This window comes from Dysidea avara, chromosome 1, assembly GCF_963678975.1.
Source record: "Dysidea avara chromosome 1, odDysAvar1.4, whole genome shotgun sequence".
NCBI lineage: Eukaryota > Metazoa > Porifera > Demospongiae > Dictyoceratida > Dysideidae > Dysidea > Dysidea avara.
The window spans coordinates 37805983-37831424 of record NC_089272.1 but is presented as its reverse complement, the minus strand read 5'-3'; the positions used below and the strand labels follow the sequence as shown (position 1 = coordinate 37831424).

General features: G+C 36.8%; 2 protein-coding genes across 2 annotated transcripts in view; both read left to right on the top strand.

Moving 5' to 3' along the window:
- The window catches only part of LOC136246512 (uncharacterized), a 74389-nt gene extending 68777 nt beyond the window's left edge, over window positions 1-5612 (top strand). Inside the window, exons 18-20 of the mRNA XM_066037992.1 lie at window positions 54-321; window positions 5229-5516; window positions 5578-5612. Coding sequence (XP_065894064.1) covers window positions 54-321; window positions 5229-5516; window positions 5578-5612 — 591 coding nt within the window. The remainder of the gene's footprint in view (window positions 1-53; window positions 322-5228; window positions 5517-5577) is intronic.
- A 1398-nt stretch (window positions 5613-7010) lies between these two features.
- The window catches only part of LOC136263829 (uncharacterized), a 99503-nt gene continuing 81071 nt past the window's right edge, over window positions 7011-25442 (top strand). The window contains exons 1-4 of the mRNA XM_066058454.1: window positions 7011-7037; window positions 8239-8364; window positions 9392-9670; window positions 14853-15120. Coding sequence (XP_065914526.1) covers window positions 7017-7037; window positions 8239-8364; window positions 9392-9670; window positions 14853-15120 — 694 coding nt within the window. The 5' untranslated portion in view covers window positions 7011-7016. The remainder of the gene's footprint in view (window positions 7038-8238; window positions 8365-9391; window positions 9671-14852; window positions 15121-25442) is intronic.

The window sequence follows — 25442 nt, the reverse complement described above, 5'->3', positions numbered from 1 at the left end:
AAATAATTAATACAATCAAATACAGTGTACATACATAAAATTTCTCATTACAGACTAACACCTTCCAATGTGTGCTAGCCACAAATGGAGTACTTGAAACATTTGTAATGTTCCTGTATGGGGAAATACAGTGGACTACTGTAGTTAATGATTACTACTATTATCCTGAGGATGCTGAGGCTGAAGCATTGGCTGGAATCAATGATGGTGATGGTATAAACTCCTATACCATTCCTGGATCACTAACATCTGATATCATTGATATTACTGAGACCAGTAATGTAGGTATACCTGGAACATGGATGTATCAACTAAATTGTGGTAAGGATAAAGTACTAACTTATTCAACTTGCATAATTACGCGGTAATGTTAAATTTTATGCAACAGTAGTGGTAATTGTGAAGTTTTAAGAAATGTTTTATAAGTGAAATCACTAAGTTTCAGTACAAAGCCATACAACAGAGTGCATTATAATTTGAACGGCTTTATTATTAGTTAGCTAATTACCAGGCATTCATTGGCTGCAATATCAAATGAGAGTTATGCATTATGATGGATTGGAGCAATTTTAAAAATACACTGTAAATACGGAAGTTTATGGTGCCCCACACTATACAAACAAGGTTTTTGTAGAAGGTACAGGTACAGATAAGTCACCCTGAATAGATTTCAACTATAGTACAAGTCTCCATGTAGAAAGTTTAGCTACAAACAAGTCACCATGTAGAGAGTTTAGCTACAAAGATGTCACCCTATAGAATTCAGTTGTGTTACAAGTTACCCTGTAGCATAATCAGCTATTTACAATCAAGTTACTTTGAGCAAATGTTTTGAGCTAAAAAGGTTTTCCATGTATTACAACATATCCTAGGAAGCTTTATACAGTATTTTTTCATTTTTCTACTTGAAACGGGAGGCGTGCTGATGTATGACTACATGGTAAGCATACAATTCCTACCTTAGAAATGTTTTCGTTTGTACTTGTTTGTGTGAATGCTTTATAGAGGAAGCATTTGTTCTTAAGACTATTAAACTATCCCCAAATTCTGTAATGGTTCTTATTTTTTAATTATTATTACTAGGACCGCGTCACATACAACCAAGTACATACACCAAAGTTGCAACCTACCCATTGGGCAAGTATAAACAGTGCCATAGGTAGGACTCAGAGCAGTGTGCGTGTACCGGTGGAAATGATACATATGCATACATACACAGGCAAGGGAGTATAACTGGCATCAGAAAACCATAATACTAAAACACAACCTACACAAAAACCAAGCTATATTGAAAGTAGCTATATATTGTAGGTGTGACTTGTCTCTCAAGATGACTCAGCAGTGAAATGAGGCTATGCAGAACAAGGGACATGGTGAAGTCACAATTAACAATTGATCCCAATCAAGCCAATATGGCACAACAGACTCTGTTGTAACTAGAGGCCACAGGTGATGTACCAGTATATCAGCGGTGTGGCATTGGCACAGTGATCACAGTCTATAATATTATGCATACAGCCATGCACAACATACAGGAGATAGTTACACATTGTTGTATATACTGCATCGGCTTCTTGTTTAGCTATTATACAGACTCACAGTAGAGCAGTAGATAAGTCCAGTGGAAAATAATTCCAGCCGCTAGCAAGCCAGATGAAGGATGAAGATGTATAATACAACTACCAGTACAAGTATTACATTACTCATTACCTTGTTGTTCCAGCTGGTTGTTTATGAGGCACATCAGCTGGTATCCCAACTGGTCATCAGCTGAATTGCATGACGCCTGGAGCGCATACCCTGCACACAAAATACACAGTTACAAACATTTAAACATACTTGTAATGTTGTTGTTTACCAGTAAAGTGGCCTCTGGCCTCTCTGCGGACGTTTGCTAATCTTCTCCTTCGAACAATCTGTAATTAAACAAGGGTGTGGTGCCGGGCATTATATAGAATTACACGTATGGTAAAGTCATCAGCACGAACAGGCGTACTTATTATACGGTTGTACCTTCATTCACAGGCGAATCTATCCCCGCTTAGTTGATGTCTCTAGGCCTCGTAGTTTTCTCAAACATTATTTATTATTTATTTATTTATTCATTCATTATATTAATGACATAATTTTAACCGCATTACGTATTATTCTTAGTACTTGGTTGTATAATTAGCGCTTTACAGTGACCAGCACTGAAGGTCTGACAACCACATGTGCTGCAGCCTTAGGATTACCAAACCTAATTTCAAGGACTTAGACTTTTCTTTTCATGTGCTATAAAATGAAATGAATGTAATGTGCTGTTGAACTACATTGCTTACAATTGTCTGCTGCCTACTTTATGACAAGCTCTTGTAGTTTCATGCATAACATCACCCTGAACCAGATTTTTAGAAAATTACTTCTAGATTTTTTTTAAAATCAAATCCTTGTTTTTGCATGGCTGTACTCAAAGAGACATTTTAGGATACATGACTATACAATCATGATGGTATTGCAAATCCACAAAGTTTAATATGAGAAGGCTAAAAAACTGATTATTGAAATTCTTACATATAGTAAAATTATGGACATCTACATTTAAGCATGTCTGGAAACTCTTCAAAAAACTCAAGGTATTCCAAAGTCAAGGTGTTCCCATACATACATGGTCTTATTATTACAGCAAAAATTCCTCTATACCTTCAGTAGAACAAATTACTTTGCAATTTTCATCTTAATTAAGGAACAATATGTCCTTAACAATGTGACAATGTCTGTATGTGAAATTACGTTGACATGCAAAGTAATAAACCTTTTGCTGTGCTCAGGTCTGTGGTATGACGTCAACCTGCTGCTTAGTTTCATTTTGTGCAGAAAAAGTGCACTGAAGTCAGTGGTGTCAATAACACTTTAATCCAGTCAAGTATCACAGTGTTATGAATACTGATTCATATGGAAGTTTATGGTGGCCTGCACTGTAGCTGAATTTCTTTCAGGGTGACATCATTATAATATTATATAGCTGAATTGTCTACGGTGTGACTTGTTACTTACTGAATGTTCTAATAGGGTGACTGTGCTATTAGAGTATCTCATTCAAGCATTAATTTTGTTACACATAGTTAATCTTCATAGTGTTTTATTGTGAAGTCTTCTGAACTACTGAAAGAATGATTAATCCACCTATACACCAATATTCCTGTAAGTGGTTTGCCTAGTAGACATAGCAACTAAATGTCTTTGTTTAACAAAACTCGATCACGTGATTGATGCACACTGTGGGTTTTGACTTGTATCTTCGTGGTCTAAATCTTGATTTATTTTCAAACCAACAAAAGGCACTCCTAAAATTGTTACTCCAACTATAGACCTGATTTCTGAAAGCAGTTTATCCTGTAGACATGACAGAATCTTGATCTTATTTTATTTGAATAAGTGGTCCTAATTCCATGAATTTTGATTGGATTTCCACCAAATTGTTACTGAGATCATAGATATACGACTCTAAATAGGGATTGAAATGGCGTCATGCGCTCTGTACAATTGATGTCATCGTGGTTAGATGCAAGGCCGTTTCACTTGTTACCAATTAGAAGAGCATAAAAGACTAAAATTTCTCTTTACTGTAGACTATCAGTGTAGGTTTAGTAGAATATGAACGTTCTCTAAGGTTGGGTGATTCAAGTTGCTTTGAAGTAAGTCACTGACTGGCCTTTCCCACAGAAGAAACTCGTCATATCGTGCCGTTTCAGTATCGTTTCTACACCAAGGTACGTTTCTGTTCCTGTAGCAGCTGTGTACACCTTCTGGTATTGACGATACGTGGCTTTTTAGAACTCCATTGATCATTAGAGTCGAACAGTATGGTTATTAAGCCACATCTCTAGTTTGAACGCTACGTATTTCCTTGGTTAAAACTTGGCTAGGAATTGTTATACTGTTGTGTTTCTGTTCTCCTAACTCTCCACAGCTGCTGTCTAGTATAACCGTTTGTCTTTCAAGCTTTAATCTAATGTCAAAGCTGTGCAACAAAACTAGTAGGACTGTAGTACACTTCGCTTTTTACACTGTATATTAAAATAAAAAGATGGCCAAGTAGAAACCAATTGTAAATTTTTAGTTAAATTAATTTTGGTAACAATGCAGTGTAATCATCTTTTATCGTCTCAGTAGTGTTGTTTATATTGCAAGCACACATGTACAGCTAGCTGGATGTGATAATGTGAAGCATATAGAAAATGAATACATAAAAGTGCCTATACTGTAAATGCTTTCTTGGCCAGATTTTGATATCATATCTTTTGGTTGTAGTTACTCCGTGAACATGTACTTGTGCATTCTTAGCCTCACCTTTTCTACAGCTGGGCTGTTTTTGGCACAGGATTTATAATGCTGTTTGGCTAGTGGTGTTTATACTGCTATATTGTAAATAAACTACCAATTCCTTTACTATCTTATTGCACCACGTTAGTAAGCACTGCTTGTATTACCAACATAATGCTTGGTATACCGTATATACAGCTTAAGGATACACATAAATGGGGCATTGTTACAGGATGACAACTAAACATATGCTGCATGCTTAAGTGTAGCTATACTGGCTATTTTATATTCCATAGGTATCAGCACCATTTTAGCCAAGTATTCTATCTTATGTAGACAAGTATACAGTGCATTTTACTGTACAATGTACTTGAAGTTAACTTTTATAGCAATGTGGTCTCATAACACAGGTGGTCACTATATGACAGGTTCCACCTTACAATTGTAAATGACAACACATATCTAACTCAGCATCTAATAATTATGTTGGAAATACAAGTCTGCACTATGTATAAGTACCATACTGCATGATGCGCGTGGGTGGGACAAAATAAGGCTACTTTTTGCTCTTATAAATGGCTATAACTTTGCAATAGTAAAAGCTATGGACTTTCTTTAAATGTTAGTGTACTCTTCAGAGCAAGAGCATTAATTTGACACCAAGTTTGTGAATTTTGAACCATTTATAGGTGAGACAGTTGAAAAACTGACCATTTTAAAGCATTAAATTGGGTGTAAAGGTCACCAAAGGTCAAATCTGAGGTGGCTCCCTATCAAAAAAAATAACCTTTATGATACATACAAACTATATGGCAAGTTTCATGTTTTTATCCAAAAGTGCACAAAAAAAGTCTTAGTACCCTAACTAATTACATGTATTTCACAAATGCAAAAGTTCACCTTATGCTGTATTACCACAATAGAATACAATGTAGCCATTGCCATTAATCCACCTGTGGATGGGAACAATAATGTTTTCCAATATTTTGTCGGGTCTAACCTCACCTTGACATGTATGGTAACGCCTACTCCACCACCTGATAGTGAGTTCAGTTGGAGTTGTTCCACTGGATGTTTTGTTGATATGGAAATTGAACAATCAGTTAATATCACTGAATTGGAAGTAACTGACATTGGAGAATTAAACTGCTCTGTTATTATTGATGGTGTGGAGTATACTAGTGAGACAATTGATTTGCAAGTAATTGCTGGTAAGCTTCTGTATCTTATTTAGCTGTATTATTATTATTATAAGTTCATTATTATTATTAGGCCTAGCACACATACATACAACCACCAATGGGTAAAGATAACAATAGGGCATGTATACACAGTGCATGGCCAGCACAGTTTGTGTGTGTGTGAGTGGGTGGGTGGGTGGGTGGGTGGAAATGATGCACACACAATAACACAATTCTAGGAGAATTTACTGGCATATAAATATGAGTGATCCAGATTCTGTTTCTGCAGATGCAACTTGCGTGGTCATACACGTTGCTACATAATTAGCTGACAATCATCTCATAGCTGTAATAATGCACCAGCAACATTTCAAGTTCATCAGAAGGTTCAGAACTTCTGTGTAGATAAAACCTGCATGAAAGAAAAGAATTGTCCAACTTCATAATTTCTCTCAGCACTAATTTGCCTCATATTAGGATAAATTAATAGTATGGATACAAGTATTGTTGATATTTGATATTGAATTGAAAGCTTTTTGTACATTCATGAACTGAGATGGTAAAATAATGTGATATGCAGTGAGAATTGTGAAATCATTACTACTTGTAAATAACTCACAGTAATGGCTTGAGCTTTTTTACAAATTTGTGGCATGCGCTTTTTACTTTCTTGGCTACATAACTCATCGTGTGTGTGTGTGTGTGTGTGTGTGTGTGTGTGTGTGTGTGTGTGTGTGTGTGTGTGTGTGTGTGTGTGTGTGTGTGTGTGTGTGTGTGTGTGTGTGTGTGTGTGTGTGTGTGTGTGTGTGTGTGTGTGTGTGTGTGTGTGTGTGTGTGTGTGTGTGTGTGTGTGTGTGTGTGTGTGTGTGTGTGTGTGTGTGTGTGTGTGTGTGTGTGTGTGTGTGTGTGTGTGTGTGTGTGTGTGTGTGTGTGTGTGTGTGTGTGTGTGTGTGTGTGTGTGTGTGTGTGTGTGTGTGTGTGTGTGTGTGTGTGTGTGTGTGTGTGTGTGTGTGTGTGTGTGTGTGTGTGTGTGTGTGTGTGTGTGTGTGTGTGTGTGTGTGTGTGTGTGTGTGTGTGTGTGTGTGTGTGTGTGTGTGTGTGTGTGTGTGTGTGTGTGTGTGTGTGTGTGTGTGTGTGTGTGTGTGTGTGTGTGTGTGTGTGTGTGTGTGTGTGTGTGTGTGTGTGTGTGTGTGTGTGTGTGTGTGTGTGTGTGTGTGTGTGTGTGTGTGTGTGTGTGTGTGTGTGTGTGTGTGTGTGTGTGTGTGTGTGTGTGTGTGTGTGTGTGTGTGTGTGTGTGTGTGTGTGTGTGTGTGTGTGTGTGTGTGTGTGTGTGTGTGTGTGTGTGTGTGTGTGTGTGTGTGTGTGTGTGTGTGTGTGTGTGTGTGTGTGTGTGTGTGTGTGTGTGTGTGTGTGTGTGTGTGTGTGTGTGTGTGTGTGTGTGTGTGTGTGTGTGTGTGTGTGTGTGTGTGTGTGTGTGTGTACCACTTCATCATTAAACATGGATGCCATTTTTATTTAGACCCTTGTGAAATGTACACTTGTGTATCAGAGGTAAGAACTACAGTATTTTATAATAATTATTTGACAAGGTACACATGTGACTGAATTTTGGAAAATCGCTCTAACAATTTAGTAATAAGCTTCTTGGTATAAATCCGCTTGTTATCAATTCTCCTTGAATTACAAGAAAGTTTTTGAATATATTTAAAACTGGACCCTGCACTAAACAGCATCACCCTAAACATTAAATTTGTAATTACTTCATGAGTGACAATATGGATGATTTTCCAAAATTCAGTCACATATCTGTGCGAATTGTATATACCGTATTTCTATATTTATAACCATTAAAAATATTTTGTCGAAGTTAGCATTCAATGAAAATTAATTTTTTGCCGACGTAAGATTAGATAAGCTGGTTAACTGCTAGAAAAATAGGTGGTAGTAGAGAAGTAGTCCAAGGTTAGGGTTAGGGTTTAGGTTCAGCAACATTTTTATTATATGGTAGATTACCATATCTATACATCTAAGATTCAGGGTTTCAGCGGCTAGCAGCAGTGGTAGGAGTCTGATGCATTATGGAAAAGCGATGAGATTGAGCACAAAAATCTCTTATTTGATTTTTCTCTTTTTAAATATTTTTTACAAAATATTTAAATTTTTTTAACAAGTTTCAAGTTGAAGTCACTACAGATTTAGTCAATCCCCTTCTGGCCACCTGGATCGAGGCTTCACCATTGGCGTGTCAAACGTATATACTTGTTTGCTGCAGTATTGTAAAAACAAGAGTGACTTGCCTGATTCTAGGAAAGATTTATTTCACCATGAGCTGGCAATAGCGTGGCCAGGTAATGATACCATGTCATGATAGACAGCAAATTAAATGAAGTATACAAATTGAGTTTCTAGCTGCAGCAATTTCACTCTGGTCCATTGCTTGAATTGTGATGGACAACTTCTGAATCTGGGGTGCAGCCTCCATGGAACGGAGATGCCACACTTAAGTTTCACTGCTTGTCATTCTGCTTCTCCTATACAAAAAATAGGACAGTATATTTTAACAATTTAATAAAGTTATATAATTCATTGTTTAAAAAATTGTTACTTGAGGTCACAGGTGGAAAAATTTTAACATGAAAATTTAGCTCATGAAAATTTCTCACAGCTTATATTTAAAAATTACGGTACTCTGTTCCTACTGTACATATGTAATCTTATGTAAATGTTGATGGTTTTCCATTTTTTTTTACAGTTTTACCCTTATGGATACAGTCAAAATGATAACACTTTATCAACTTTTAGTGGTGATTCCACATCTTCACAAATTGACTTAGCAGAAGACTTTGTATTTTATGATCAGATAATAAGGAGTGTTTATGTATGTATTTATGTATGTTTTCCATAATGCATGTGTGATATGTAGCACACATCACTGCACAAAAAATATGTTCCATGATGTTTCTAGTATACTGAAACTTATAAATGAAAATTTCAGAAAATTTACAAAAATTATCGCAATTCACAATCATGTACTTCCTGAATGGAATCACAATCCTTTGCATAAAAATTAGTGAAGTATTAATTAATTATGACAATTCTTTGCACATTTCTGACTATGAATTTCTGGAGATCTCAAGGAAATATCACAATTTAGTATACATGAAACCCCAGCAAACACCATTTTGTGCATATTGTTGCAGCAAATTCTTTGTTATCATTAGGAACCTGCCAATTATGTTTAAACCTTTTTGTGGTGGGTTTCGGAAGTGTCTAAGTTACTTAGACCCTTTTAAGTTTATTGCATGCACCTGCACTGGTAGTGCTAGCAATGAATTGCATTAATTTTAAACCAGTTACAGTTGGAGTAATGGCTTGTTTCTACTGATTAATGCTACATTTCTGTGGTACAAGCAGTGTTAAGGTACAACAACTACATAAAGGGTCTAACTAAGTTAGACTTCAGACCATAGGAGTCTACAGTAAGTACTTTAGTAACCCTCAGGCCCTGTAGTAGCACCTTCAATTTGCTTCGCTCAGGCGCCACAGCACAGGGCCATATGGTTACTAAATTACTTAGTACTCTGTGGTCTGAAGTCTAACTATTACTTAACTACTATGTTGCAGCGTTTTTTTCAACAATGGCTGGTGTTGGTGACAAGTATTTGCCATTGCCAAAAGTTTCATGCACTGTGTTATTCATGGGCCTATTGATATACCTTGCACGATGAGCTATAAATGGTTATATTCTAACGTCTTAGGGGCCCATGCCTGCAGAATGACATCTGTGTCTGTTGTGTACTGCAAACTCCACTGTGTAGCTTCATTTCCAAAGTCCTTTTTGGCCTGTTTCTGCTAAGTGCTGTACATACTGTTCTAAATGGTACACATGTGTATTTACTGTACAGGTTGGTGACAATGGAGTTATTGGTCTTAATGCAAGATTTTCTCGATTTCCTAATTCACTTCCTCAAATTGGTTACAGATTTGTTGCACCATTCTGGGCTGATGTTGACCTCAGAGGAACTGGACAAGTCTTCTATCGTCAGACCTCTGATGCTAGTCTCCTTGCTAGAGCAACCAATGAAATAAGAGCAGTTTTCCCAGCGTATCAGCATTTTACTGTATCAAACTTGTTTATTGCAACATGGGACGCTGTCGGGTATTACTCAAGACGTACAGACAAGGTATGATTTAGCATATCTGTTTTGAAGATATTTAGGATACAGAAAATATGCCCTAATAATTTTGAGAATTGTGATGGGGTAGAATCATTGAGAATTATTTCAACCATTTCAAGTAATTTTTTAGCATAATTAGCACAAAATATAATTTCAATAAGCTGAGATTGAGATATAGTCAGTAGAAAAGTTCTTCTCTCTTTACAACAATCACTCAGCTAAAAGTAATTTTTTGCTGCTATAACTTGGTACAGTGGAACCTGTCTATAATGGTCACCTTGGGACCAGATATATCTGGCCTTTATATACAGGTGGCTGTTATAGAGAAAACCTGTATAAGGTGGTCAGCAGCATTTTAGTGGCTATGGCCGTTATAAATGAGTAATTATTATTAAGAGGCTCGCGCCAACCGCAATGCAGAAATATTAATTTTTTTTTAGTACAGAAAGGACAAGGTGAGCTTGTTATGAATGTTGGTTATAGCTATTGAATACGTTTAAGCAATGAAGCCTGATAGGTTATATAGTATTCATTGAAAGGCAGGAAGCGTGATAATTGTGCATTAATTGAAACGGTACCGTGGTGCCAGGCAGTTGGCTTAATAAGCCACCATAAAAGGTAGCGACCGCTATGTGAAGGAGAAAGTTATGTATACAGTGATTCATAGGCAAATTCTTGGTTGGCCGTTATACGCGTTAGACAGGTGACCGCTTAATGCAGACAACAATGCATACATTTGTATGGGAAAATATTTGGGACCTCGTGTCCATGGCCGTTATGCAGAGGTGACCGCTTAATCCAGGTGACCGTAACACAGGTTCCACTGTATTACCTAATATACTTTGCTACAAGTTATTAAAGCTATTAAAAGTCAAAATAGTTATGAGCTGAAACAATTATTAAAAGTGTATTAGCTTAAAAGCCAAGTATCCAAGCAATCAATAGTAGTGAAACAAGATAATAAATGTTGGTAATACAACATAGCTATATGAAAAAATCCCTATATTTCATATTATTGCAATAATGCTAATGATTTTAATGTTAAGAAATGTTACTAATGCACACAGACATTTTTATACATCCATTTCTTGGCTGCCACATTTGATTTCACAACTTTTTCACTCGGCTATTGAAGGCTGCACCCTTTTTCACAGCTTGGCCATTTCTTTTGCGGCTCCAAAGCTGGAGGTTGTTATTAGTCACTATCCCACTATGGACCTGCAAAGAAGGCTACTGAATAGCCTGTGTAGCAGGGAGAGAGAAACATGTCTTCTTACAAGGGAAAATTGAGTTGGTCAGGCCATTGTATATATATGTCGAAATTGCTACTAATATGCATGGTGTTACCTGAGAATGGAGTTGCTGCACAGTGTGCAAAGCACACTCTGTGAAGTGCAAAGTACAAGCATTCTAGAGGGTCTGGGGCGATGCCCCCTAGGAAATTTTTGAAAGTTAAACACTCAGATATGCTATGCAATTGTAGTGATATTTCACTGCTAGCTAGCTATACTTGTTGTTCTTAAGACATTCTATACTATAATAGGTAGGCAATTGTAGATCTGACTTTATGGGGCACAGCATGAAACTTACTATATGGCTGTACAGTTATACAGCTAGTAATTAGAAGTTCAAGCGGGTCTGGGTGCAACCCCCAGAAGCTGCAGAATATTTGCAATTTAAAAGCTTGAAAATGCCTTAAAATGCAAAAAGCAAGTAAAACTGGCAATGATTTTCAAATTTCCCAAGTAGATTATTCAAATTTCACAGGAAGCCCATGCAGCATGACTCCCTTATAGAATAACCTGCAATAAGTGTTGTACACTCCATCACTTGTGTCACGACTGGCTGAAACAAATTTAATTTAATTTGCTGTGTGGCCTACCCTACCTGGCAGACAGCTAATGCAAAAATAGTATGCTTTGGAGAAGGGACTATGGAGCTATGGTGCCTGCATCCATAAATGTGACCGGATTTGCAAAAAGGGGTCTTCCACGCACATCCAATTTATGAACTTTGACAATTCATAACTTGAGACTGAAAAACGTTATTGACTTGAAATTTGGACAGAAATGAGAACAAACATTGGTGAATGGATGGAGAAAAATTTAGGTTTGTATCTTTCTTGAATACTAAGTTACAAGTTCATAGAATTGGATGTGTGTGGAAGACCCCTTTTCACAAATCCGGTCACGAATGTGACTCTCTGGGAAACCAGTCTTATTGCCCATTTAAAAGTATCGAGAAACACTGTGTTTTAAATATTCAGAGTGTTGTAGCTTTCCAATGGTGGTAGCTATGAGTACCAAATTTTAACACGTTTTTCAACAATTTAATTACTTTCCAAATCATCCACTGAAGAAGCAGTCAACAGCTAAATTTCCTGCCATTAAGAATAGTTTTTTAACCAAGTTTGGCTGTATCAGGTGAGCTCCAAAAGGGGTGGGAAGTGGGGGGGGGGGGGGCTGGAAGGCGGGAAAGATGCTGTTTACAAAATTGAGTTTAGGGATGAATTAGGCTAAGTTACGGGCCATTGAGGGTTCAAACCTGGCTAAAATTCACAGCATAGGTCATTGTCCAATACCACAGAGCTGTGCAGCCATACACAGCCATCTCCTGGTTGGCCAGGGCTCCATCAAGACCCCAGATCACTCGTACAGCTTGCCACTGTGCTTCAAAAAAGCAGCTAGCAAAAGCAGACCACTTTACTTTGGTCAACTGTGACAGTGAAAAAAAACAACTTCCTGCCTTGGGCGATAGGAATGGTTTTCACAGATCTAGTCACAAATGCCCAAATTTTAAAACATCCATAATAAGAGAGCAGCTAAGCAACAAATTTTGATGAAATTGTTCACTTTGTGATAAAAGCACCAAATTTTTTGTGAACGTTGAGCAAGGTACGTACACTAAATCATTTGAGATACTGTGCCATGTTGCCTTAGGGCATGTTTTGAAACTTTTAAATCTAGGTTATAAGCCCATTTCTAGCTAGCCAGGAAACCGTACAAGTACATTCATAGTCTGTTTTTGCTTAACTCACATGAATGCAATTCAAATTAGTGCAATCAGAAAATCATTCAAAATATTGTAAAATAACCTGTACACATGGTGCTGTGGACAGGCTCTCTTGGCCACACGACACACTACTGTGTGTCTTGATGTGATACCTTATTTAGGGTTTGCAAATTATAATGTAATGCGTTGCAATAGTGATCATTATAATGCCACAATTAATGATTTTTTTCATTAGTGCCCGCATGTATTTTTCAGGGCCGGAGGAAGCGGTCCGGCCAGTCAGGCCATAGCCTGACCACTTTTTCAGCATTATAATTTTAAAAATATTTATCCTAGTCACTGATAGGCACTGACCGATAATGTTGGCGTATTTTTGGGAATGATATATGCCAAAGGCATCATGCAAGCATTGTGATATAATGCCAATAGAATATTTACCTGTTAAATCCTTCCCTGTGACAATCATGGAAAAGATCAAAACATTCTAATAGAACAGTCATCCTAATAGAGCACTCGGGTACTTAGTCAAACGCTTTATGAAGCTAGCAAATATGAAATATAGCATACATAATTTAATGAATATAATAGTGAGCACTGCAACATAGCATGATAAGGTAAAGATTAAATATACAGCTTAGTGCCTAGCTAGCTATTCACTGAGTTGTGACTTCATCACATTAAAAATTTAAATTCTATAGCTATTAATTTCAAATGTTATAGACTCATGCTGCATGTGTTACAACTGCATTATGTAAGAAATTAATGTAAACACATGATGTAGACCCGTGCAGTGAGTTTAACAAAAGTGTTAGTCAGTAATTTGCTAGGGAATTTACAGCTGAAAATATTCTTAGATTTAATCCCAGAGCATGCAATTTTGAAACTTTTCCTGGGGTAGCATTCCCCCAGACCCCCCTAGCATTCACACAACAATTGCTTATCATTTCACTACCTACCCCCTGGCCTGACCACTTTTGAATTGCTTCCTCCGGCCCTGTTTTTACTGGTACATGTATTTCCCTATTACTAAAGATTTAACCATTATTAATTATTCATCTTATTAACCAAATATTGAGAATGTGCATGTAGTTCAGTTTTCAAGATTTCTGCACTCATACAGTAGCTACCTTGCACATTGTAGCCAAGAGAATGTGAAAGATTGGTGCAATGAACTTGAAATTGATCTGATCATGTGACGAAGGATGGAAACTATATGTAGCTACATCTAATGAGGATAGTTGCCAAACTAGCAATGTTGAGTTAGCTAAATTACCACATTATCTGTTATGCAGAGAGAATCATACCCTGGAGAGTATAGAGGTATGAAAATAAGTCTAGCTAGCTAGATTGTGGCAAGTACGTACTACAGTAGGTGATAATGGATAATGGTAATGACTTTCCTGTCCGCACGCTACATTTGGAATTTTCTGATGAAAAACAGGAAATCATCAAGCCTAAATGCAACTATTGTACATAGTTCATTAAGGTGCATGGGCACTGTGCTTATGAAAATCATTACAAATGCAGCTAGATTATTAAACACTATGTATAGCAAACCAATTGTTACAAGTGTAGTTATCCACTCCCTATACAAAGGTGTAGCCAGGATTATTAAAAAGATCGAGTTTCCACACAATTATGAATATTGTATTGGTATTTAGCTGTTACATGTTTGCTGATAAAATTGATCTGCTCTGTAATTGTCTATTGTGCTTTTAAAAATGACCAAAATTATGCCACCATTTTTGACTGATAATTGCTGTATTAGAGTATTTACATTGATATTTCAACTTCAAAACTCTTCTGATTGCTATATCAGAGTATTTCATTTTAGTGTGATTGTTTATTTGAGTAGTAAAATTGAGCTTTTCATTACATACACTATTTCTATGATGATTTGTAATGGCAGGTACAGTACCCTACCATAAAGACACTACCTTACTGTATGAAAATGAGTATATTTTGGAAAAGTAAAACATAGTGTCAACTTTTCGGGTAGAAGTTTTCTATATATATAATAGTATAAAGAAGAGCAATATTAATGCAATAAGAGAAATGGAGGTAATGTGTATATAATTTCTGTGACTTTTTAACTTGAATCTTGTAAGTTAAATGCAGTAGTATTATGCAAAGGATGGTTTGTTGCGTACTTAACGTTATGTCAATATTATTACAGACAAACACATTTCAATGTGTGCTGGCTACTAGTGAACGATTTTCTGTCATTATTTTTCTCTATGCTTATGAGGGAATTCAGTGGACTACTGGTTATTGGGAGGGTGGAAGTAATGGACTTGGTGGAAATGAAGCTGTAGCAGGAATTAACGGTGGTGATTATGTCAACTATTTCATCATTCCTGGATCGAGAACACCAGATATTCTTAATATTTCAGAGACCAGTAATGTGGGTAATCCAGGAGTATGGATGTTTCAATTTGAAAGAGGTAAACATATACCGTATAGCGGGAAATTTTCGAAAAGTTAAATTTTCGAAAAAGAGTGCTTGATTGGAAATTCGAAAAAATATTTTCGAAACAATGTCTCTTTACTGCGCCGCACCATAGATAATTAATTCACGGAGGAAGCTATAACAGTGGTTGCGTTGATCACATACGTACATAGCTAGAATTTGCTGCTTTGATTGTTCAGTACAGCTAGATAAACGTTCAATCTGGCTTTGATGGAATCTCGTATAGCTATCCTAGGGTCTTCCTTCGTAGATTGAACCATGTTGTTCGAGCCATAGCTAAGTACATGGCGTTTTTCAGCCCATATAGATGTTTACTGATAATTATAGTCTTTCCTGGTAATTTCTGGTCTCTCGAGCTCTTATGGGCTTCAAGACTCATGGTGTCATTCGTGCTTGCTCATATGCGCGCGCGCGTGGTAGCTATAGCTATATCGTTAGCTACTTGTGTGTGGCCCAGTGCCTAGCTATAATACATTAAGCCTATAGCTAACTGATCAGAAAGCTATGCATACGTGCACTCGCAAAAATCATTTATATATACCTAGCTATACTTTCTTTGATTGTCACTTCAAAGCCGGGATGTACTATTTTCGAAAACACATAGTTGTTTTCGAATTTTTCGAAAATTTACCCTTTCAAAAATTTCCCACTATATGGTAGCTACAAACAATATAAATTGCAGTGTACACAGTTGCACTAAGTAAGGATGACAATTTACAAAGCCATCTATGGTGTATTGCTACTGCATGATGGGATATGTGGAGAGAATTCCTATTTTGACTATTGTTTTAGTGCTATATTCAATGGTGGATCTAGGATGGAACATTTGGGGCAAGTGCCTCCCCCTCCCTTTGTGGAGGAGCCATACTTCTTTTAACTGAAATACTAAACTTTGCCAGGCCAAAATCAATTAATAAAAATATGCATATTACTACCATTTAATGCAAACTCACCCCTGAAACCTAAGTAAAAGCAGCTGTCAAACTGTCACCCAGCACCTTCATGCACACTAAATGTCTCTAAAAATGATTTCTGTGTTGTTGGCCAGTGTTTAAGACTTTTAAATAGCTTTTAAGAAATTTACAATCATCTGCAAAAGGAAAAATAATGACAAAATCAACAGTGAGACATTACTAAGAGGTGATTATCTGCTGCTTCAAAAATACAGCAACTGACAAGAGAATCTGTTCTCTGCCCCCCTCCCCCAACTACCTACAACTTAGCCTGTTTGAGCCCCTCCTTTTGCTAGATCCTGGATCTGCCACTGATATTTATTAGTATTAGTCATACCACTCCTGCGAGGTCTTTAAGCACTGGGCTGCAGGTCTGACAATTGACAATTCCCAAATATGATATAAAAGCTGTCATCAACTACTCTTTTGTAGTAAAGTGCATGTACAGATTTACAGCACCCATTGAAGTATACATACTACTGAGAACTGTGTCCAAGTAATGATATTACCATTTTGGGGGTTAGCTAATAGCTGAACGAACACGTGGTATATACTTGTATATTGATTCTAATTCAGACCAGCCATTATTCTGCTTTCCATTCAGTGGTACTGTAAGTATTGCAGATATTCACTGATAATTAATAGAATCATGTAATAATCGGCGATGTATTGGCAAATTCATTACCTTTGTATTGTGTCTTCATGTGGTGATGTAGTGTATGGTTATTTTGGTACCTTTTATCTAATTAGTAATCAGACTGTGTGGCTTAATAGAGGTACCTAGCTGCGTTACAACCATTTGTAAACATTACAACTGATTTATGACACTAACAGTAGCTCTTTATCTGCCCATGCACTATAATACAACTAATCAAATCCAAAGCTGTGAAAATGGATGTGACCTTTCGAAATAGACTAGCGTGAAAATGAAGTGAAAATAAAGGTGGCAGCCAAGAAATGGCTGCAATTATTTTGTCAATTAATTTGTCACATCACTAATTTATTGACATAATAACAATATCATTGAAGCCATTTTTGACTGCCACCTTTGATATCACATCTTTTTCACACTAGCTTATTTTGAAAGGCTGCACCCCTTTTTCAAAACTTGGCAGTTTTGGATTAGATATTACAGTTGGCTTTTGTCTTATTCTGCAGGTAAACAGAAGTAGATTTTTATTATATTGAAATTAATTTTGTAGTGAATTTATTTGTATTACTACTCTATTGTGATATGTATCTCAAAAAAAACACACTTTTGACACATGCGTACATACTTGATTATCTGTTGAATTAGGGGGCATCTCCAAACTGATTTGGGGGTATGCTTAACGTCATAATGACGTTAGGGGGGAGGGGGGTTCAGCCTATGACATTATTAATTTTTATTAAAGCAGTTATAGTGTAAACAGCTATAGAACAGAGAAAGTGATGTGATTAAGCACCTATACTGTTTGTAGACTGCTTTCAGGTAAAGAATATAATGTTTTGTGCTTCTATAGCCAATGCATTGTTTTCATAGTGTGACGTTAAGGAGGGGGGGTCTGAAGTTAGCGTCATTATGACGTTAAGCGTACCAAAATCAGTTTGGAGATGCCCCCTTACATATATAGCTATAACTCATTGATATTTAAACAGATTTCCATTACATTACTACCTTAATAGTTTACTAACATGTGCAAGAAAATTTGACTAGTTTACATAAGCAGTTTAGCTGGAAGACATGACAACAAATTGCACTAACAATTAGAGTATCTCGACTGTGTTATGTAATGGCCTAATATTTTTGTAGTACTCTGATAGAGCACACATTTTTCTGAGCACTTCTAATACAATGCAATTAGAATTTTCACTGATAGATTTACTGTATGAAATTATAAAACTTTGTCCTTCTGGTATAGTGAACTATAGAACTTTCATTTATAAGGTTATAGAAATTAAATTAAGATGAGCAACTGGCAGCAGTGGCTGTGTGGTAAAGTGTATGGAGATATAGTTATGGAGATCACTTGTAGTTACACATAACATCCTGTGCAGGGTTCAGCTGCATAACAGGTCACCTTAATAGCTACATGATAATCATTTTATTTAGTTTCAAATTTATAATAGAGACATAAATTCATAGAATAGTACTCTTGACTTGTTCAATAACAGTGTTGGGAGTAACGCGTTATGTAATATTATTACTTTTGTGGTAACTAAATAATATAACGATATACGCTATAAAAACAGGTAATATAACTCAAGTTACTTTACTTACAAATGTAATGCATTACCTAAGTAGTATAGTTACTGTAACGTATCTAATATTACATAATATTGTTACTACAAGTAACAAAGTTACTAATCTTGTTAGTGATCCACTGAGTAATGCCTAGCCACAACGAAGTAATGAAGCCTACTGAATGAAGCTTATTCACCAGCTTCTTACTTATAACCAAGTTTGCACATTGTCTAACAATGCAATCATGTCACATGATAAGGTGGCATGACAGCTTAAGGCTGTGGACACAAGGTAATATAATATGTAATAGTAGTGTAAAAATAATTTTAAAAATTAAAACATGGTAATAGAGATCGCTGAAAAAAGTAAAGAAACAAGAGTCAAATAAGCCAGCATGTTAAACATACGGAGATCTCTATTTGGACTCAATAGATATGGTAGAAACTAAGAAAAAAAACAGTAGTTTTCCATAAATCAGGGGCAGATAAGTACTGAGAATGCTTCTGTATAAATGTTTATTTGAGTCCAAATAGAGATCTGTGTGTGTTTAACATGCTGGCTTGTTTGACTCTCATTTCTTTACATTTGTCAGTATCTCTATTACCATGTTTTATTATTTTTACACTAGTTTATTTACTTTTTATAAATATGGATACCTGACATGATTGGGGCGAGTGTGAGTGAGCCCCACACTAGGGAGTCAGCGGTGTAATGGACAGGTTTACTATAAATTACAATATAAAGTGTAAACCTTACATGTGCTTACAAACCATTCTCCTTATACAGTGTGCGTAGTCCATACAAGTGCATATAATCGTCCATTCCATGGAGGACTTAACACGTAGATTACTGCTTAGCTATATTTGGTATGTGTGATGGTTCATTTCATGGAGGAGTTAACAGCGTAGATTACTGCTTAGCCATACAAGTGTGTGTAATTGTTCATTCCACGGAGTAGTTAATGGCGTAGATTACTACTTTGCCACATTTGGTATTTGTCATGGTTCAATTCACAGAAGTTAACGGTGTATACTACTGCTTAGCCATATTTGGTATGTGTAATGGTTCATATCACGAGAGTTATCGGTGTAAATTACTTTTATACCATGGAGTGATGTCTGGCCATGAGTAACTATTGAATGGATACGAAGGAATGTCTTCGACGTAGGAGGGAGCAGTACAGGCTCAGAAGGGATGCAGAAACTCCTGAAGAGGCAGAAAGGAGAAGGCATAGAAACCATGAATATATGCAGTACCGAAGAGCTGCAATGACATGAAAAGAGTTGGTTAAAGTAGAATACTCTCAGATCAAAGACTTGACCTTATCAGCATCTATCATATATACCATCAATGAAAGCATTGCAGATGTGTACATAGTGATTTTGCACAGGCTATATTGATTCTTAGACACTCTCCTCCATAAAATATTATCTAATCCAACACAGCCAAGCTGTAAAAAAAGAGTGCGGCCCTGAGAAAGGCTATGGTGAAAAAAGATGTGAAATCCAAGGTGGCGGCCAAGAAATGGCTGTGATGGTAGGTTAATGGTAAAAATTTTAATAATGACAACTCAGGTGAATTTTGTGCCAAGACCAAGCGGCACCAAATTCACCTGAATTGTTGTTATTAAAATTTTTACCATTAACCTACCATCACAGCCATTTCTTAGCCGCCACCTTGAATTTCACATCTTTTTTCACCATAGCCTTTCTCAGGGCCGCACTCTTTTTTTACAGCTTGGCTGTTTTGGATTAGATTTTAATTCTTTTTGTATTTGTATAGCCCAAAGCCGGCCATAGGCTTTTTAACCTGTCATTTTTTCTTTACTACAGGAAGAAGAAAAGATGAAGCAGGGTGATTTCTTTGTAGTTGACCTCTCTGCAAGGTGATCCTTCTAGCTGATCTCTCTACTGGATGACTTGTTTGTAGCTGAACTCTCTACAGGGTGATTTGTTTGTAGCTGAACTCTCTACAAGGTAACTTCTTCTAGCTGATCTTTCTACAGGGTGATTTGTTTGTAGCTGAATTCTCTACAGGGCGATTTGTTTGCAGCTAAACTGCTGAACTATCTACAATGTAACTTCTTCTAGCTGAACTCTCTATGGGTGGCTTGTTTCTAGCTGATCTCTCTACAGGGTGACTTGTTTCTAGCTGAACTCTCTACAGGGTGATTTGTTTCTAGTGGAACTCTCTACAAGGTAACTTCTTCTAGCTGATCTTTCTACAAGGTGATTTGTTTGTAGCTGAATTCTCTACAGGGCAATTTGTTTGCAGCTGAACTCTCTACATGGTAGTTTCTTTGTAGCTGAACTCTCTACAATGTAACTTCTTCTAGCTGATCTTTCTACAGGGTGATTTGTTTGTAGCTGAATTCTCTACAGGGCAATTTGTTTGCAGCTGAACTCTGTACATGGTAGTTTCTTTGTAGCTGAACTCTCTACAATGTAACTTCTTCTAGCTGAACTCTCTACAGGGTGACTTGTTTGTAGCTGAACCCTCTACAGGGTGATTTGTTTGTAGCTGAACTCTCTACAAGGTAACTTCTTCTAGCTGATCTTTCTACAGGGTGATTTGTTTGTAGCTGAATTCTCTACAGGGCAATTTGTTTGCAGCTGAACTCTGTACATGGTAGTTTCTTTGTAGCTGAACTCTCTACAATATAACTTCTTCTAGCTGAACTCTCTACAGGGTGACTTGTTTGTAGCTGAACCCTCTACAGGGTGATTTGTTTGTCACTGAACTCTCTACAAGGTAACTTCTTCTAGCTGATCTTTCTACAGGGTGATTTGTTTGTAGCTGAATTCTCTATAGGGCAATTTGTTTGCAGCTGAACTCTCTACATGGTAGTTTCTTTGTAGCTGAACTCTCTTCAATGTAACTTCTTCTAGCTGAACTCTCTACAGGGTAACTTGTTTCTAGCTGAACTCTCTACAGGGTGATTTGTTTGTAGCTGAACTCTCTACAAGATAACTTTATCTAGCTGATCTTTCTACAGGGTGATTTGTTTGTCTCTACAGGGCAATTTGTTTGCAGCTGAACTCTCTACATGGTAGTTTCTTTGTAGCTGAACTCTCTACAATATAACTTCTTCTAGCTGAACTCTCTACAGGGTGACTTGTTTATAGCTGATCTCTCTACAGGGTGACTTGTTTCTAGCTGAACTCTCTACAGGGTGATTTGTTTGTAGCTGAACTCTCTACAATGTAACTTCTTCCAACTGAACTCTCTACAGGATGACTTGTTTCTAGCTGATCTTTCTACAAGGTGATTTGTTTGTAGCTGAATTCTCTGCAGGGCAATTTGTTTGCTGCTGAACTCTCTACATGGTAGTTTCTTTGTAGCTGAACTCTCTACAATGTAACTTCTTCTAGCTGAACTCTCTACAGGGTGACTTGTTTGTAGCTGAACTCTCTATACAAGGTAACTTCTTCTATATAGATGATCTTTCTACAGGGTGATTTGTTTGTAGCTGAATTCTCTACAGGGCGATTTGTTTGCAGCTGAACTCTCTACATGGTAGTTTCTTTGTAGCTGAACTCTATACAATGTAACTTCTTCTAACTGAACTCTCTACAGGATGACTTGTTTCTAGCTGATCTCTGTACAGGTGACTTGTTTCTAGCTGAACTCTCTACAGGTGATTTGTTTGCAGCTGAACTCTCTTACATGGTAGTTTCTTTGTAGCTGAACTCTCTACAAAGTGACTTCTTCTAGCTGATCTATCTACAGGATGACTTGTTTCTAACTGAACTCTCTACAGTGTGATCTGTTCATAGCGTAACTTTCTACTGGGTGATTTGTTTGCAGCTAAACTCTTTGCATGATTGTTTCTTTGTAACTGAACTCTCTACAATGTGACTTCTTCTAGCTGATCTATCTACAGGATGACTTGTTTCTAACTGAACTCTCTACAGTGTGATCTGTTCATAGCGTAACTTTCTACTGGGTGATTTGTTTGCAGCTAAACTCTTTGCATGATTGTTTCTTTGTAACTGAACTCTCTACAATGTGACTTCTTCTAGCTGATCTATCTACAGGATGACTTGTTTCTAACTGAACTCTCTACAGTGTGATCTGTTCATAGCGTAACTTTCTACTGGGTGATTTGTTTGCAGCTAAACTCTTTGCATGATTGTTTCTTTGTAACTGAACTCTCTACAATGTGACTTCTTCTAGCTGATCTCTCTACAGGATGACTTGTTTCTAACTGAACTCTCTACAGTGTGATCTGTTCATAGCGGAACTTTCTACTGGGTGATTTGTTTGCAGCTAAACTCTTTGCATGATTGTTTCTTTGTAACTGAACTCTCTACAAGGTAACTTCTTCTAGCTGATCTCTCTACAAGGTAATTTGTTTGTAGCTGAATTCTCTACAGGGTGATTTATTTCAGCTGAACTCTCTACATGATGGCTTCTTTGTAGCTGAACTCTCTATTAGATACTTTCTTCTAGCTGATCTGACTACAGGGTGACTTGTTTGTAACTGAATTACCTACAGAATAACTTGCAATGCAATATAACTGAGTAAATTATACATGCAGCTGAATGCTTTATTAGGGTGACTGTTCTATTAGAGTATCTCGATCTCGCATTTGCTGCACGTAGTTGCCTTTCGAATCATAACTCAGTGGTTTGTCATCCGATTCTTCTGTACTACTGCAAGAACTTTCTATGATGATTATTCCAGCTACATACTGAGTTTCAGCTCGTTGCTCTAAGTGGTTTGCCTGGTAGACACAAAAACTAATAGTTTTTTTATTCATAAAAATCGATCGCGTAATTTTGACATAGGTTGGGTTTTGTGTCATATCTCCATGGTCTTTATCCCGATTCCTTTCAAACCACAAAAAGGCACTCCTACGATGGTTGCTCCATCTACATATCAATTTTCAACTGATTCCTACAAGGGGTTTACCCTGTAGGCGTGACAGACCTTCGACCTTATTTTACGCAAATAATCGGTCATAACTCCGAGAATGTTCATCGGATGCCTACCAAAGTTGGTACGGAGATCCGCCTTAATAAGCCCTTTAATTGTGCCAAATTTCAGCCCAATCCGAGCACGTATTAGTGTTTTATGGCGAATTTTGCGAAGTGTGCAAAATGAAGATGAAGGAGAAGAAAAGAAGAAAAAAACGAAGAAATTAAAACGAAATTCTGTTCGCTCGTATCTCGGAAATGGCTGGAGCGATTTTCTTCAAATTTGGTATGTAGACTCCCCTAACTGGGCAGCACATCTCTAGCAAATTTGGTTCCAATCGGATAAGGGATCACAGAGCTACATAGGTGTGAAAATTGCGTTTTCTTTCTTCCTGTTAATATACTCACGGTGTGGCGCGCCGGCTTCTTGGGCCGCACGACACACTATCGTGTGTCTTGATTCATTTAATATTATGAACTCTTTAGAATTCCTTAAATTGTTTCAGTAGTTTTCACTGCAAAAATATACACTCAGGCTCGCCCTACGATGCTGTTAGCATCTGCCTAGTAATTAAAGGTGCTGATGGTGCTTGCTATTACTCAGTATAAAGTCAGTCATCATGTACATTAGTAGTTAGCTAATACTATCAGTGTTATCAAACGCCAATGTGTTGTTTCCTTACTGTTGAATGTGTACTTTGTACTACACAGCTTTGATATATCCAACTACATATAAGTACTTAACATATAGGATGCTGAGGTAGCAGTAGTATGGCTTCAGTTAGGTGATCACAAGTAGTTAAGTATCCAGTGGTACACAACATTGCTGCTCATAACATACTGTGGTTAATAAAATGTAGGTAATGGTGAGGTTTCCAAATGAACATGTTAAGTTAAATGTGAATAAATTGGATACTTATCAACACATATTAACACGTTGGTTACCCTTGCAAAGACTAAGTCGGAAGATCAATGGCAAAGTGATCTTAAAGGAAGCAAATTTGCTTGAATAGATTTTTAACATTGCAATATGCATTTAAAAATAGGTCATGGATATGAAGAAAGCCATAGTAAGGAAAGTTATGTAGTTTTTATCCCCAAAAAGTATTCACATTTTGCTCTAGCCCAATGAGAAAAAATAATAATCATAATAAGAAGATGAACAAAATGGCTCAAAATAGCAAATTTCAGTTCTTTTAAAAAGTACTTTTATCAAGTTCTTTTGACTTCATCTTTACTAGTGGGCCTAAACTTCTTCCAAATTAACTTCTAAGGCTCCTTTTGAGGTTGGAAAAGGTTTCTAAGGTGATGTTTAGTTGAGTGTTCTATTAGGATTTTGGAAAAAACATAGGCGATCTCTATTATGAACCAACTACCGTGGTTCATGATTATTATAGTTACTTTATTGTATATATGGGTAATATGTAACTGTAACTAAATAGTTCAGTTGCAAGTAATATGTAATATGTAACTAATTACTTTTAAAAAGTAACTGTCCCAATACTGTTTAATAATTTCTTGTTCAACAAAAGCTGGTTGCTTGGCTAGCAATTACAAAAAGATGCAATGTCTATACCAATACAACCAAATTGTGGAAAAGGATGTGGCCCTCCAAAAAGGCCAGAGTAAAAAAAAGTTGTGAAAGTAAAGGCAGAAATGGCTGCAATGATGTTAATTCCTAATGATCACACCTTTTTTAATCCTGGCCTATTGGAGGGCCACACCTTTTTCACAGCTTGGCTGTTTTGGTATAGATATTTTGTACATGTTATAGTCATTAGGACTTCATAATAGTTCCATAAATGATCTGATCTCATTGCTCTCCTAGGAAATATTGCATTCGATAACTTTAAGTGACCAGTAATACCTGCGCTGATGTAGCTCTACAGGGTGACTTATTTGAAGTAGAACTCTCTACAGGATGACTTGCTACATAGCTGAACTAATAGGGCTACTGCATTGTTAGAGTATCTCATTTGAGCATTTGTTACACATGTAGTTGGCTTTTGCATTATAACTCAATGGTTTTTAATCTGTTTCTTTTAAACCACTGGAAGTTTTTCTATGATGATTATTCCACTTATACACCAATTTTCAGCTCATTCCCTTAAGTGGTTTGCTTTGTAGACATGTTTAAAACATTTTTGTTAATCATGTGAGTGTTTCACACTGTTGTTTTTGCATTATATCTTACGGTCC